The sequence below is a fragment of the Schistocerca cancellata genome, chromosome 5, assembly GCF_023864275.1.
Source record: "Schistocerca cancellata isolate TAMUIC-IGC-003103 chromosome 5, iqSchCanc2.1, whole genome shotgun sequence".
In the NCBI taxonomy this organism is placed as follows: Eukaryota; Metazoa; Arthropoda; class Insecta; order Orthoptera; family Acrididae; genus Schistocerca; species Schistocerca cancellata.
Genome location: NC_064630.1, coordinates 395,171,026 through 395,186,196, shown reverse-complemented (window position 1 = coordinate 395,186,196; position 15,171 = coordinate 395,171,026). Strand labels below are relative to the sequence as shown.

Sequence of the window (15,171 nt, the reverse complement as noted above, 5' to 3'; positions counted from 1 at the left end):
ATTCCATTTATTTCCCTCCAAATTCTAACATCACAGAATGCATAAGTTATCGGATTATAGTTGTGAGTCATTCCTATTACATTCATAGGATACTATGCTTTTGCATTTTGAGAAACTCCCAAAAGTATTTATATTCCTGTACATTTAAAACAAGTTGCCATCTTTTCACCACTTGGAAATCTTATCACAATCTGACTGAATATTTTACAGTATTTTAAGACATTGCTTCATTGTAGGTAACTGTACCCCCTGCAAAAAGTTAATAGTTCACTATTAATATCTTCGCGTTGTCATTAACACATGACAGGAACAACAAGAATCGCAGAACACTTTCCGAGGCACACCTGAAGTCACTTCTGTATCTGTCAAAGAATCTCAATACAAGATAACATTCTGTTTCATTTGTACCAAGAAATTTTCAATTCAGTCATTTATATGTTTGTACTTTTGTTATTAAGGTTTGGTGTGTTACTGAATCAAATACGTTTCAGAAGTTGACACACACTGCATCAAAATGGTTGCCTCGATCTATGACTGTCTTGTGAGAGAAGTGTGAGTAGAGTTTTACACAACTGATGATTTAGAAATCCATGCGATGTTGCAGAAATCTGTTCTGGTTGGCACATATGAGGTCAAATAGGTGTTATGTACTCTGTGCATGGTTTGTGTTGGTATGTTCCTTTTCTCCAAAAATTGGTTGGTTAGACATAGTATAGTTGTATCTAGTTGTAGAAATTACATATGAGACCTGTCTAAAAAGTATCTGACCTTTGGGCAGAAAAAATATTTCGAATACCTGATGGGGTTCAAAGTAGGCCCCTTATGCTTGCATACACATAGCCCACTGATCCTTCCACTGCCGGAAACACCTCTGGAAGTCTTCTTTTGGAATGATGTTCAGTTCCATTGTCGTGTTCCGCATTATTTCTTCTCTACTCTCATAACGGGATCCTTTCAGTTGCATCTTGAATTTTGGAAACAACCAGAAGTCACAAGGAGAGTAGGGAGGTTGGTGAATGGCTATAATTTCATCTTTGGTCAAGAAATTTTGGATGAAGTGGGATGAATGTGTGGGGGTGTTGTCATGATGCATTTGCCAGTTTTTCGCCATCCACATGTCTGGTCTCTTGTGCCGAACTACATCACGGAGTCATTGGAGAACATCTTGATAGTACTCCTTTGTCACTGTTTGTCCTCTCGGTGCGTATTCGTGATGCACAGTTTCATGGACATCAAACAAGACAGGCAGCATCACCTTGATTTGCTTCGCATCTGTCGCACTTTCTTCGGCCTTGGTAACTTGGAATGCTTCCATTGTGACAATTGTCTTTTTGTTTCTGGGTCATACCCATACACCCATGACTCATATCCAGTTATCACAGCGTTCAGAAACCCAGGATCAGTGTTACTGGTGTCCAGAAGGTCCTGTGCAATGTCAAAACAAAGGTCTTTTTGTTCCGGTGACAACAACTTGGGCACAAATTTTGCAGCTACTTGGTGCAAGTTCGAATCATCATGCAAAATTGTATGTGCAGAATCTTTACTCACTACAACCTCTTGGGCAATTTCCCGCATTGTCAAACGACGATCTCCCATCACCAAGTTTTGCACCTTCTCAACAACAGCTGCACTCTGAGCAGTTTGGGGCCTGCCAGAACACTGGTCACTCTCCGCTGATGTCTGCCCATTTTTGAATTGGTTGAACCACTCCTTAATTTGTGTAACACCCATCGCATCTTCTCCAAACATCTGCTGAATCTTACAAATTTTGTCGCTTTGAGAATCACCTAGCTTTTGACAAAATTTGATGCAGTATCTTTGCTCAACACCTTCAGTCATCTTGAGAGAATCGGTAATCCAACGAACGCAATGTGTAGCACGGCACTCTGTGATTGACAGGCAGCGACTGACGTGCTGGAAGGCAGGGACAAAATTCATGCATGCGCATAAAGGTCTCTTCCTTTACTGTGTACAGAGGTGCAGCACTTTCGTCTCTATTTTGCGTGGGAAAAATCAAAGGTCGAATACTTTTTAGACGGACCTCATAAAACTTTTTTTGAATAATTCTATCAAGGGAACTCCAGCTTATATTCACTCTGTATGCTTCATAACGAAAAGTTTTGTGTGCAATACAAACAATGGAAAGAATGTAGTTCATTTCTCACTGTATAGTTGGGGGCTGAGTGGTATAGATGCATCAACTACATGGTGAGTGGTTACATTTACTGCTTATATAGTGTATTTTTTATTAGAAAAGTTCTGATCTTATCGTCTACATAGATGTTATCAGATCACTGTAAAAGTGATAATGCTATTATAAACTACTTCATGGCCATTTCTTGATCACTATGAAACTAATGTTAATGTTAAATATATTTTGAAATGTATTTGAATGTAACTGTTTTCATTTTAGGAAATGTTTCATAGTGTCTTCAATATTACAAAGTACGGGTACGTTAACATACTATCAGTAGTGTCTGCATATCCTGATATGCTCCACTGTTTTCGAGTGACTGATGAAGATTTTATTATTATTGAAGCTCCAGAAGAACTGGAAGAAAAAGATGATGGTAATTTTCTGTCTGCTCATTTTTAATGATAATTGTCCTTATTGTATTATTTTAATCTAATTGAATGTTATTTTTATTATTTTTGTATAAGATGGAAGAATCTCACAGAAAAGTCTGTACACAACTTCTTTTATTTGCAGATATTGATGATCAAGAAGTACAAACAGTGAAGGATATGTTGATCTGGTTGATAAGCAACTTTCCAGATGGCCTGAACAGTAGTGAAGTTGAACAAGCATTTGAGGTACTTGGCAGGCATTTAGATAGATGTAAGAGGCGCTATAGCTCTGTTAACCATTACATACAGGCACATCTTCATTGTTAAATAATGAAATTTAAACACATTTGTTTCTGTGAAGAAGCCACAGTGTATATTTCTTAAATATTATGATGTAAAGATCTATGAGGTGTGTTTATTAAGTAAGTACCATTTTGAGATAAAAATAAAACAAGTAGTGTTTTCTTTGAAATTGTATTTTTACTTGAAAGCCAATAATTTAAACTACTTTCCTACATTATTCCCACCAATATTAAGGTAGTTATCGTGTTGGACAACCAGCAGTGAATACCATCCTCATAGAAATCTGCCACCTGAACATAACTTTTGACAGTTTAAGTGTTTAATTGCATAAAGCACACTTCTTGACACTTGTGAGGAGTGGGATGGTACAGAAATAGGTGAGAGCTTTTAAAGGTGACCGTATGAATGTGCATGATGAGGAATGACGTAGATCAGTCATTACTGATGATTTGCTGCAGAAAGTTGATGAAAAAGCAAGAGAGAGCAGATGGTTTACGATTTTGATGCTATATGATGAGTTTCCTTAAGCGTCAAGAAGTGTGCTTTATGCAGTTGGTACAGAACACTTAAACTATTGAAAGCTATGCTCAGGTGGCAAATTTTTACAATGGTATTATTGAAAGCTGGCTGTATGATGCAATAAACACCTTATTATTATGGGAAATTATGTATTAAAGTAGATTAAAGACAGGTTTTCATGTAGAAATAAAATTACTAAGAAAGTCTACTTGCTTTATTTTTAGTACTAACTTTAAAAAAAACATGCCTTGTATATCAAGAGATATTATTTAGTGCCTTGTCTTTCAGATTGGTGATTTGTAGGGATTGTTATAGTGTGTTCTGTGATTACACAGTCTGGAGAAGTGCATTGCCATAAACATTCCCGTTAGAAATCGAAACTGCGAACAAGAGCTCTATATCTATGGATGGAAAAAATTCACATTTGCAAATAGTACCTCAGAATTTGAAAACATGAAATTACCTATTTCATAGTGAATTGTGAATTGTATCCAGGTAAACTATTTTACTAAGCATACTTTGAAAGATCTTTATTTTCTGCATAAAAATATAAAAAATGTAACCAATTTGTGGTTGCTGTTGTTGCACACTTCATGGCATATAGGAGGAGAAACAATGGAGGTAGTTTCTATTTCTGCAGCCTCAACTTCCAGATTTCTTCTGCTGGTGATTGCAGCCACGAAATTAAGAGCCGCTTGTTACTTGGTAGAAAAGCAATGCCCAGCCTTTATAAGGTTTTAAGGAGTAGGGACATAACTTGAACAACAAGGATCCTTATAGTAAGGGCTAAGATCTTTCCAGTTGTGATGAACAAATGTGAGACCTGGACCATAATAAGGGTTAAATGGCATAGAATAAACACCTGTGAACCATGGTTTTGAAGGAAACTCCTTAGAACTCCGTGGACCATAAAAAGAATGAATAAGTCAGTATTACTGCAACTAAAACCAGACTGTTTCTCAGAAGGTCTGTTCCTAAAACAAAACTGACCTACTTTGTGCACAATGTGAGAAAACATTGATTCTTTGGAGAAGACCATAATGCAAGGAAAGATGAAAGGCAAAGGAGAAGAGGGCAGCAAATGATGAGATGGGTTCGTGGCATCTAAGAAGTAATAAATTCCATTTGTGACTGTGTCAAATAACAGTAGAGCTCAGGTCTGAACTACCTCATTTATGACACTGCCAACCTCAGCAAGCAATTGCCCAGTAGCTGTTACCAAATGATTTGTGCTTTGCATTGCCCATTATGTTCTTCTCTTATGTTCCATTGAGTGAAGTGACTTATCCTGGTCCATCATGGAGTTTAATTATGACCTTCACAACACTAGAAAGTATTGACCATTCTATGACCATGTGACAGTTCTCCTCTCACAGAAACACAGAACAGAGTGTGCCTTGCAATAGGGAGGCAGGCTTGTTTCCCTGCACCGCTCGTCTCCCCCGCCCCTCTGGCAGTCATAATTCTAGTTTGTTTAGGATCTCAGTAGACTGTCAGTTAATAATGACCACACTTACACTATAAAAATCAGAATACCAAAATATTATATAGAATACCAATATTTCAACCATGCCAAAAGCCTTCCCCTAACATGTGAATTCAGTTATTTTTGATCTTATTTCTGTGCTAAGTACCTTGTTGGTTCTGTCTGTAGCATTGTCAGGTACTGGTTGCATGGCTATGAGTACCCATGAAAAATTGCAAATAATATTCTGAAAATACTGTAATTATCAAATTGAGTGGGAAAAGAAAAATAATCTAGAGGGAACATCTCAAATTGGAGTGGCACTCTGTTCACCGAGGGTAAAATGCAGCAGCTTCCCGAGATTCTCTACAACATGACAGTCATGACCTCATTGTCTATTTCACCAAACGTGCCATCTGTATTGTTCCCCCAGAAACCAGTTTCTCAGAACTCCACAGAAGGGAACTAGCGCTACAATGTGTCCTTGGTTCTTGCCACCCACATGGCATTAATTTACATTAATTTCTTCAATCTCAGCATTTATTCACAGTAACTATTTCTTTCTTCACTCCATTTTAGTTTTATACATCTTTCATTTTCCACCTGTCCATTTTTTTGTCCCCCCTCCCACCCCTGTTACATACTATGCATTTAGCTTTTCACTCTTATTAACTCATGCATGATGTTTTAGCAATAATCTCTGTCTTACATATTACCTTGTCTTCAACCTTTAAGCTCTCAGGTTTTCAAATCTCATCCATTGCAGCCCCCAACAATCAGTCTTTCCTTCTCATTGTGTCCATTAAGCCTCCCCTGACCTGGGGTTCCGGGTGACTTTTCCAAACTCTATCCTTTTTCCTAAACCTCTCCAGCTCCATTCCCTTCACCCCTCTTCCTCCCTCTTCAACTCTTCCACTGGAAAAAGGAGCCACTTGTTCCGAGAGCTTGCATACATGAAACCTTTTTTAAATGTGTGTTGTCCTGCCACCACTTGGTGAGTAGATTTTTTATCCATCCAGTTTCATAATATTGTCAAAAATTGATTATGTTCATTGTTATATTAGCCCATGTGGCCATCATTCTTTCTTATGTAACCCTCTTGTCAGTCTTTGTCGTCGTCTGTCTTGTTCAAACTGTCATCTGTTTTCTACATTAGTGTTTCCTACTACTTGTTTATTTATCTGTACCACCCAGATTAATCAATGCTTTGCCCCAACGTCTTTTCTAGTACTGATTTCCATGCACGTAGACAGGTCCACAGTTATTTATGAATATGCGTATTACAATTCCATTGTAATCAATGAACTTGCCTATAAATATTTGTTTTCAGTTCACTACACTGCAAGACCTTGTCCCGATCATCTTTTGCTGATTTATTTGCAAATTTGACAGCTATTTTCTCTCCCCCCCCCCCCCCCCCTCATATCTTTGCTTACACATAATTCTTTCATGTTTTTATGCATTTATTTTGGGCCAAAGTGCTGTGCTCGACTTTTACTGCTGTCTCCTACATTACTTTATTTGCCAAACAAAGTAGCTAACATTTTCTCTTGTGACTTTCTGTTTGCTCGGTTTTTAAAATTTTGTCTCTGTTCCTGACTTCCCCTATCAATTTTTTTCTTTTACATTCATTTGTTCATGTCATACAGACCATTTCTCTGGCAAGAAATTCTCGCCCACTCATTACCTCTAATTGACCATTGTCTGTTCTCATGATTTTTGTATGTATTTTTCTGAATTTTTTCCTTGCAGTTTTCTGTTTTTCTATCTTTTTCCACCCTCTGCTTCCCTTTTTGCCACTCCCACCATTTCCAGCTGTCCTCTCCTGCCGTGATGAATCCCATCACATATGACATCAATTCTTTTCGAAAACAGGCTTTTGCACTATCAAAACTATGGTCCCACATCCTGTTTCTTGAAACCCGCTTGTCCCTTGGAGTTACTCACAACGGTATAACAGTGAAAGTTGCTGTTTCTGGATGTAATCCTACTCTACACTAGGCTCTTTTACAGTTTCAAATACAACAGTCTCTTGCACTCGTGCGGTTAACCTGTGATTTGTATGCCTCATCTGCCAATTTGCACTCACCAGACTTCACCCCTTCTAAAAACCATGCACTTAGCTCCCCCTCATATTTCCTTCGATGGTATCATCCACTAAACCAACTCCAAACTGCAACAATATGCCAGACTTCAACTCAAAAAGCTATCCCACATTCTCCTAAACTACTTCAACAGTGGTGTTTTACTTCCTGTCCCTCTGCAGCTCGCTAAACAGCCACACTGTCAGTCACCACTCCTCTTCTACTCTCCCACAAACCAAGTTTGGCAAACCTCCTTAACATCCCACAGCTTTCACCACTACCTCCCAAACCAATAATAACTCATAATCACAAGAACCAGTTACAACAGTATAGTGTTTTCAACCCCTCATCTAAAGTACTCTGCCCTCTTGAATTATCTGTATTATCCAAGGGTTTTCACTTTTCAGCCTTAAACGTGCATTTAATCATGCTGCTTTGGTGAAGGATCTACTTTTCTTCACATGTAATGTCAATTGGAATTATGACTTTGCAACCCAATCCCAAAACCTTTCCAACAGCAGACCTGACATTGAACCCTGCCTTGAACAGTTTTGACCCTGATCTCAACTTGATTCACCACCATCACAACAAAATCATCCCTTACAAGCCTACCAAGAATTCATCACATCCAGAAATGCTTCAGAACCCATCCTCAGGTCCCTGCAAAAATGGTTCAAATGGCTCTGAGCACTATGGGACTTAACTTCTGAGGTCATCAGTCCCCTAGAACTTAGAACTACTTACACCTAACTAACCTAAGGACATCACACACATCCATGCCCAAGGCAGGATTTGAACCTGTGACCGTAGTGGTCGCGCGGTTCCAGACTGTAGCGCCTAGAACTGCTCGGCCATCCCGGCCGGCTCAGGTCCCTGCACCATGACCCTAACCGGTCCTCTGTAGAACTCTGGGTTCTGCATTCCCTAAAAGCTGATGACTCCCACATCATCCTCCCAGCTGACAAAGGATTTATCACTGTGTTACTGTACCGACTGGAGTATGTTAATGAAGGTCTAAGCCAGCTCTACATACAGTGTCTGTCTTCAAGATCCCATCTCTGGATTCCAGCTGACCTAAAGTCCCTCCTTAAAACCTCAGCCCCCTCACAAGGACTAAAACCTCAATCCATGCAACTTCTTACCCTACCCAAACCACGCACCCCAACCTTTTACCTTCTTCCTAAAATCCACAAACCCAATCATCCTGGCCATCTTGTTGTTGCTGGCTTCAAAGCACTCACCGAATATGTATCTGCCTTAGTTGATCAGCACCTTCAGCCCATAATACAAAGACTTCTCTCCTATACTAAAGACTCCAACCATTTCCTAGATTGTCTGAAATCCCTGCCCATCCCACTCCCAGCACACACCTTGCTTGTCACTATTGATGCTACCTCCATCTATATCAACATCGCCCACATACATGGACTGTCTGTTGCTGTATGTTTCATCAGTGCCCACCTGATTCCAAACTTATGACATTCTTCCTGCCACCCTTAATCAACTTTATATGTACCATCAACTACTTCACCTTTGAGTTACAGACATACAAACAGATCAGGGGTGCGGCTGTGGGAACCAGGAAAGTCCCCTCCAAGCAACCCACGACAATCCTGTCCAGTATAAGTCTCCCATGACCTGGGTATTGGATGACTTTTCTGAACTCAACCCTTTTCCTAAACCTCTCCAGTTCCTTTCTCTTCACCCTTCTACCTTCCCCTTCAACCCTTCTGCTGGAAGGAGATTTCATTAGACATAATTACCCCACCTGGCTAGTTCAAAAGCATCACGTCCAATCCGGGTATTGCTGACTCCTCCAAAAAACAACTTTTGAGGACACCATTTGTCACTCACCATTATCTTGGTATTGTCTGTCTTAATCAGCTACTTAAACAAGGCCATGACTTCCTAAAATCATACCCTGAAATGAGATTCATTCTGTCTGAGATTTTGCCCACAACACCTACAATAGCTTTTTGTCATCCTCCCAATCTCCGCAATATTCTTGTCAGAAATTATGCTCAGCTGTTCTGTTTTCATGTTCTTCTGTATATGCTATTGCTTACAAAACTAGCTACTAACAAAAATATTGTACTGTTAATGATAACACAAACCACTTTCAATTCAAGTTCACTGGCACCATAGACTGCAGTGATGCATCGTAGGCTATACAGTGTTCTGAGTTTCTGATGGCGGAACAGGAGGGAGATGGTGTTAGCAAGCTTGTGAATCCCTGCAACTCATTTTTGTCACATCGGTGCACTGCCGCTGCCAGTTGATTCCAATGTTGCCAGATAAGAGGTAGATTTCTCATGGCATCGTACATGTGCCATTTTTAAGACTGCAGGAATTTTAAATAAGACACTGGATGTTATTGTATTGAAATGAAATGTTGTGTGGCGAGGGCCTCCTGGCAAGTATACCCTATTGCCTGGTGCAAGTTTTTTGAGGTGGTGCCACGTCGGCGACTTGTGCTGCAACCCAGTCCTTGAGTGTAGAAAATCTCCAACCCAGCCAGGAATCTAACCCAGGCCCCCCGGCATGACAAGTTGGCTCGTTGTCCACTCAGCTACGACGCGGACATTTTTATATTAATTTTGGGTATGAAATGCACCTGAATTTTTGAGGCAATTTTTTAAAGAAAAAGTATGTCTTTTAGTTGTTAAAATATGGTAATAAATTTGAAGTAGAGAAAGCAGTAAATATAGTGAAAAGAGCTACCCTTTTTGATTTTGATAAATTCATTGCAAATGTGATTAAAGCACTTTTTGAACTCTGAAAACATGTGTTATACAGAGCTATGATTGAGTTTTGGCAAGATAATTAATATCCAGTACTATAGCATTGTTATTTTTATGTTTAAGAAATGTGATTGGGAAAAGTTTACAATTTACGAGGTATAATCTTATAAACCTTCTGTTTCAAGAGTTGAAATTCCAAGCACTTGTCTAAAGAAATAGTTAAAAGTAAAGAAACAAACTATACAGCCTGACAGCAGTGGGGTCTGATTCAAGATGGGGCTTGTTCCAGCTGCCCCTCATTTTCTGTCTTAACCAAACTATCCATCATTTCTCCAAGAGGAGGGAACATACAAGTTCTGAAACCTGAGTATAGTTTTTTTCCCTACGTTTAAATGAATCTTGTGGTAAGTAGTTAGAATTTTGCTGGACGGGAATTCTATCTTGTTTTACAATCTTCTTAATTGAACTTTTATCCATTATGGATGGAAAACACAACTGTAATGAAGAGAGGTATTGAGAAATAGCTGCAACCAGTCACCATTTTTGATAGTTCGGTTTTTATTATGTCGTGGCTGGTTTCAAGTCATCAAATTTGCCTAGTGCTGTAGGATTAATGGAAATTTGTGTACCAGGATTAAACTTGTAAATCCTATCCTCTGATTAAAATTACTTTGTGATTGACTTTTCAGCAAGTCGAGTGGTAGGTGTCTGTCATCAGCATATTGTAGTTGTTTCACAAGTGGCACATGTAGAGCCTTGTGAAGTGTGGCTGGCTACATGCCAGCAACACTGCCCCATGCTACTGTAGTCTGTCAAACAAAAAGTAATTTTAGTTGGAGTTTAATAACTCTAATGCATTCAATTCGACCTTATGAGGTAACTAATTCCTAATACCTCACCACACTGAGAACGTATGTTTTTTTTTTTTTTTTTCCTGCCTTGCCACAGCTGTGCAACAACCCCCACAATGTTACAATCATTGAAACTCTAATGGCAAGTAGCTAGGTGACTTGAAACCAGTTATGGTATAATAAAAGTTGAACCATCATAAAAGGCGACTGTTTGCAGTTATTTCTGAAAATCTTTATAATTGAATTTTGCTTTTAATATAGTAAACCTTCTGTTTCACTAGTTTAGCTATGCAATCTAAGGTAGCCTTTAATGTTTGATTGTTTTTACTGTTGACTGACTGCTCATTCAGTGCTTATATCTGCTGCCTCAGCTTCAGTTGTCACTCAGGATGAACAAGAATCCATATGAAAGCTGCATGAAACAGTGACAGTTTGAGTCTACACTTGATTGAAAGCAAATGCCATTGTGTGTGACGTCATTTATTTTGTTAATATTCTGTGTGCATGTTTTTAAGGTCATGCAAAAGAATTAGACTGACATACGTTGTTTATAAACTACTAATCACCTAATTAAACCAGTTCCAATAAAATTCAAAATGCAATGTACAAAGCAGCAGCAGAATTATTGAATTCACTTCTCTAAAGTGGTAAGGAGTTACATATTAAATCAGCAGCAAGAACAAATGGGCTCGGAGAGGAATATGGGTGGTAATACTGTAAATGCGTAGGAATGGAGGAATGTATTTGGGCCAGACATGTCTACCACGGACTTAATCTTTATTATGTGAAAGCCCTTTGAAAAGTTTTGAAAGAGGAGCAAGGCAGTTGTAACATATTTTTTAGCACACAAAAATGAAGGTGATAAACTGATGCAGATGTAATGTCCAGAAAAGTCAATCTAATCCTTCAAAATGTAGTGGACCTAAACAGCAAAATAAAATGTTGTGACGCAAGATTACATACTACCAAAAAAATATTACAAACCTACTCTGAGACCCTATGAAGGCATATGGCCATCCACAAAGCAGACATATATAGAAATTTGTAAAAGATAAGGGAGCACTAAATAAGTTCCTATCGGTCAAGAAAATAACAACCAGTTTGTGTATCCTTCGAAGATCAAATTAAGGTTTTCATTGCTATAGTGAATGTAGTAGTATAGACAGTAATGTGAAAGAACTGCAGTAAATGTTTTATTATTCACCTGTACTGTGATGAAATAGAGGGAAATAGAAGCAAAAATTCTGAGTGAACTACTGTAGATATTGGTGAATCACTATCTCTGAGACTTGACCTATAGTCATACAGAGTTAACTTATCAATGTGGAGAAATATTTGGCAGTTCCTTTGGAAGTTGGAAATGAAGAAATAATTTCATGGAAAACTTAAAATATTAAGGTTTTTATTTTGATGATATAAATTTGGTATTCAATTATAGATTAAAATGTCATCTGGAATGTACCCGCCTTTTTTGTCAAGTACTACAAACCTGACTGGACAAGTAGGCAGTCATGTCTTAGCGAATGAAAATAAGTTCTTTGTTGTCATTACCTGGAGAAAAGATAAAATAAAAAAAGTGTATTGTAAAATAGCAACTCAGACTTACAAAAAAAGAAGACACACATTCCTCGCCAGGCCGTGGAGACCCAATGGATGTCTGCAGGCCGTTGTGTCACCCCCTGCCTTACGGTGTCGTGCAGGTGCAGTATCGAAGGGCACGTGGTCAGCCGGACATTTTGTAGACTTTCCAGACTGTGAAGTTGCTACTGCTCAGTCAAGTAGCTCCTAAATTTGCATCATGAGGCTGAGTGCACTCTGTATCAGTCCTCCGACCAATGGAAAATCATTGGCAGTACTGGGAATGGAAATCGGATCATCCACATGGCAGCTGTCTATACTGACCTCTCATCTTTGGAGGCAGATTTAGACTTCAGAGGTACATAGTAAATGCAATAGATTTGAAACAATGTGATGGTTTATTCATCTAAAATAAATAATTTTGAGTAGGATCCAGAGTCAGTATTTTGAAATAATTGTAACTATATATGATCAAGAGTAATCCTCATGATATTGGAAAAACAAATTCTCAAAGCCATTGAAAAGGTACACACCAGTGTGGGTAATGTGAGCTAAGAACTTAGCTTGGACAGGAGAGATTAGTATAATTTTATATCCCTCCTAATTCAGTTTGCAGCAACAGTATGTCAACTGTGATGCGTTTGTAGAAGACCATCATTATATTGGATTATTTGAGCTCTGAGTAATACATTCTACCCATTGGAAATGGGAAAAGTGCAGAATCTTTTAAAGTTGTATTGAAGATTCAAATGATGATAAATTTAAAAAAAAAAAACTGAGCAAAATGTAAAGTAAATGGCAGAGCACCAGTAATTGTGATAAAATTTTATGTTGTCTTTTTTGAACATTTTTTACTGGTCCTAATTAATAACATATGCTCTAATTCCATTTTATTTGTCTGGCAGGTGCACTTTTTGAGAAGGCTTGAACCAACAGTGTTAGGATATAACAGTTTGGAGGATCTACTGCATCATTTGGAAAGTGAATCTTTGGTGACTCTGAGTACTGTGAAAAATGATATGTGGGTGTACCCTGTAACTACTTTTAGCAGCTGTAACTCATCTCTCCTAGACATAACACAGGAAGAGGTAAGATACGAGGTAGATTGCATTTCCTTGTTAATGATTGCAACTAGTTTGGGAGCATTATATTTTGTATAGGAACCACGTAATTTTGCTTTGTTTTGTTAAGAGAAAAGCTCAGCAGTTTTGGTGAAATTGGATTCTTTTCAATGGAAGTTATTCGTTGCTCCAATTAATTCTCTTCACAGTTTAAATTCTGTCATTACTTCTCTTCTAACCCCTCCAGCCACCCCACCTTGCAGGTCCGGGGGTTAGAATAGGCCGAGGTATTCCTGTCTGTCGTAAGAGACAACTAAAAGGAGTCTCCCACTTTTCAGCCTTATAAGTTCTTGTCCCATTTTATGGTTTGACCTGCCACTTTCCAAATTCTACAGAAGTGCGGGCCATATGGGAAGGATACCTTACATGCATCAGTAATCCATAGTGCCATTAGATTCGATGTCCTGCACCTCTTCTCGTTATGGCTTTGCATCTCCACCTGCAATTCAGATATTTGGGTGAGGACACTTTCTGGGTTACAGCATCTTCTTCCGTTCCTGTCCTCTTTTGCCCCCATGACAATATTGGATTTCTCTGCACCCAATATCCAGCACGGTAGCCAGTCTGTTATGGTGGGGCCGTCATGTACCCATTTGGTGGTAGCCCCCTGACAACACAGGGATCGCACTGCTGATGCCGGAGCTGGAAACTCCCCATGCGTGCCAAGGAATAGGTGCCCATCTTCTTGGGGCATCAGGACTCCTGGCAGTGGCCATTGTACGAGGTGGCCTTTGGTGTGGCTAGGTGGTGCCCGTGGGGAGAGCCGCTGATCAGAGTGGGTGGCATCAGGGCGGATGACCTGCAATGAAGTAGACCAAGTCATCTCTTGCTGGTGACTGAATGGTGCCAGCAATCTCTAAGAAGGGAAAGATGCTGACAGGTATGACTGTAAATCGTTTCCCTCCCTCGCTACACCATGGGAGGAACATAGGGCTACAGAAAGAAGAGAGCTGTATTCGCCTCGGTATTTAGTCTGTAGCAGAATGACGACTCCTTTCTACCTATGAAGCCTCAGTTTTTTATTGAACATCTCGAGGATAAGTTTGGGGAAGTGACAGCACTCTCCAAGATGAGAAACGGTGCAGTCTTGATTCAGACAGCCTTACTCGTGTGTGACCAGTTGGATGATATTCCTGTTTCCGTCACTCCCCATAAAAGGCTCCACATGGTCCAGGGGATTATTTCCCACTGCGACCTCCTCTTGCAGTCTGACGACGAGCTCTGCACCAATTTAGAATGGCAGGGAGTTCATTTCATCCAGCGTTTTTACGGGGGACCCAAAGACAACAGGGTTGCTATTGGTGCCCTCATCTTGGCCCTTGAGGGTAATTCATTACCTGATAAGGTCAAAGTGATGCTTTACCGCTGTGACATTATACCATATGTCCTTCCCCCCTATGCAGTGCTTTAAGTGCTGGAAATTTGGGCATATGTCTTCTCACTGCACTTCCAACACCATATGTCGAGATTGTGGATGTCCACTGCATCCAAATACTACATGTGCGCCTCCACCCACTTGTATTAACTATGGAGAGCACCACTCCCCCTGCTCACCCGACTGCACACTACTCCAAAAGGTGGGGAAAAGCATGGAGTACAAGACCCTGGACCAGTTGACATACCAAGAGGCTAAATGTAAATTTGAAAGATTACACCCCATTCGGTTGACGTCCACATATGCTGCAGCTACTTCAACAATGCCGTCATGAGTGACAGTAGTTCCACACTCTGTGCCATAAACAGTGGTCCCTCTGGGCTGCCAGAATACATCTGCCTCCTTAGTGGTAGGAGGCAAATCTTCTTCCATTGCTCCCAAAGTACCTACTTCAGGAGCAATAACCCCCCCTCCCTCCCCCCAAGAACAGGGGACATCGGTCCTGTCCCCCCAGCCCAAGAAGCAACAGCCTCCTCCAGCTCCTCTCACGCGGCAGGGGTCCCTTG

The 15,171-nt window shown here is 39.8% G+C and overlaps 1 protein-coding gene across 2 annotated transcripts in view; it reads left to right on the top strand.

Moving 5' to 3' along the window:
- LOC126187710 (uncharacterized) overlaps positions 1–15,171 on the top strand; it is a 130,953-nt gene that overhangs the window by 74,079 nt on the left and 41,703 nt on the right. For both annotated transcript variants that reach the window (XM_049928955.1, XM_049928956.1), the window contains 3 exons: positions 2,414–2,570; positions 2,711–2,814; positions 13,015–13,197. In XM_049928955.1, coding sequence (XP_049784912.1) covers positions 2,414–2,570; positions 2,711–2,814; positions 13,015–13,197 — 444 coding nt within the window. The remainder of the gene's footprint in view (positions 1–2,413; positions 2,571–2,710; positions 2,815–13,014; positions 13,198–15,171) is intronic.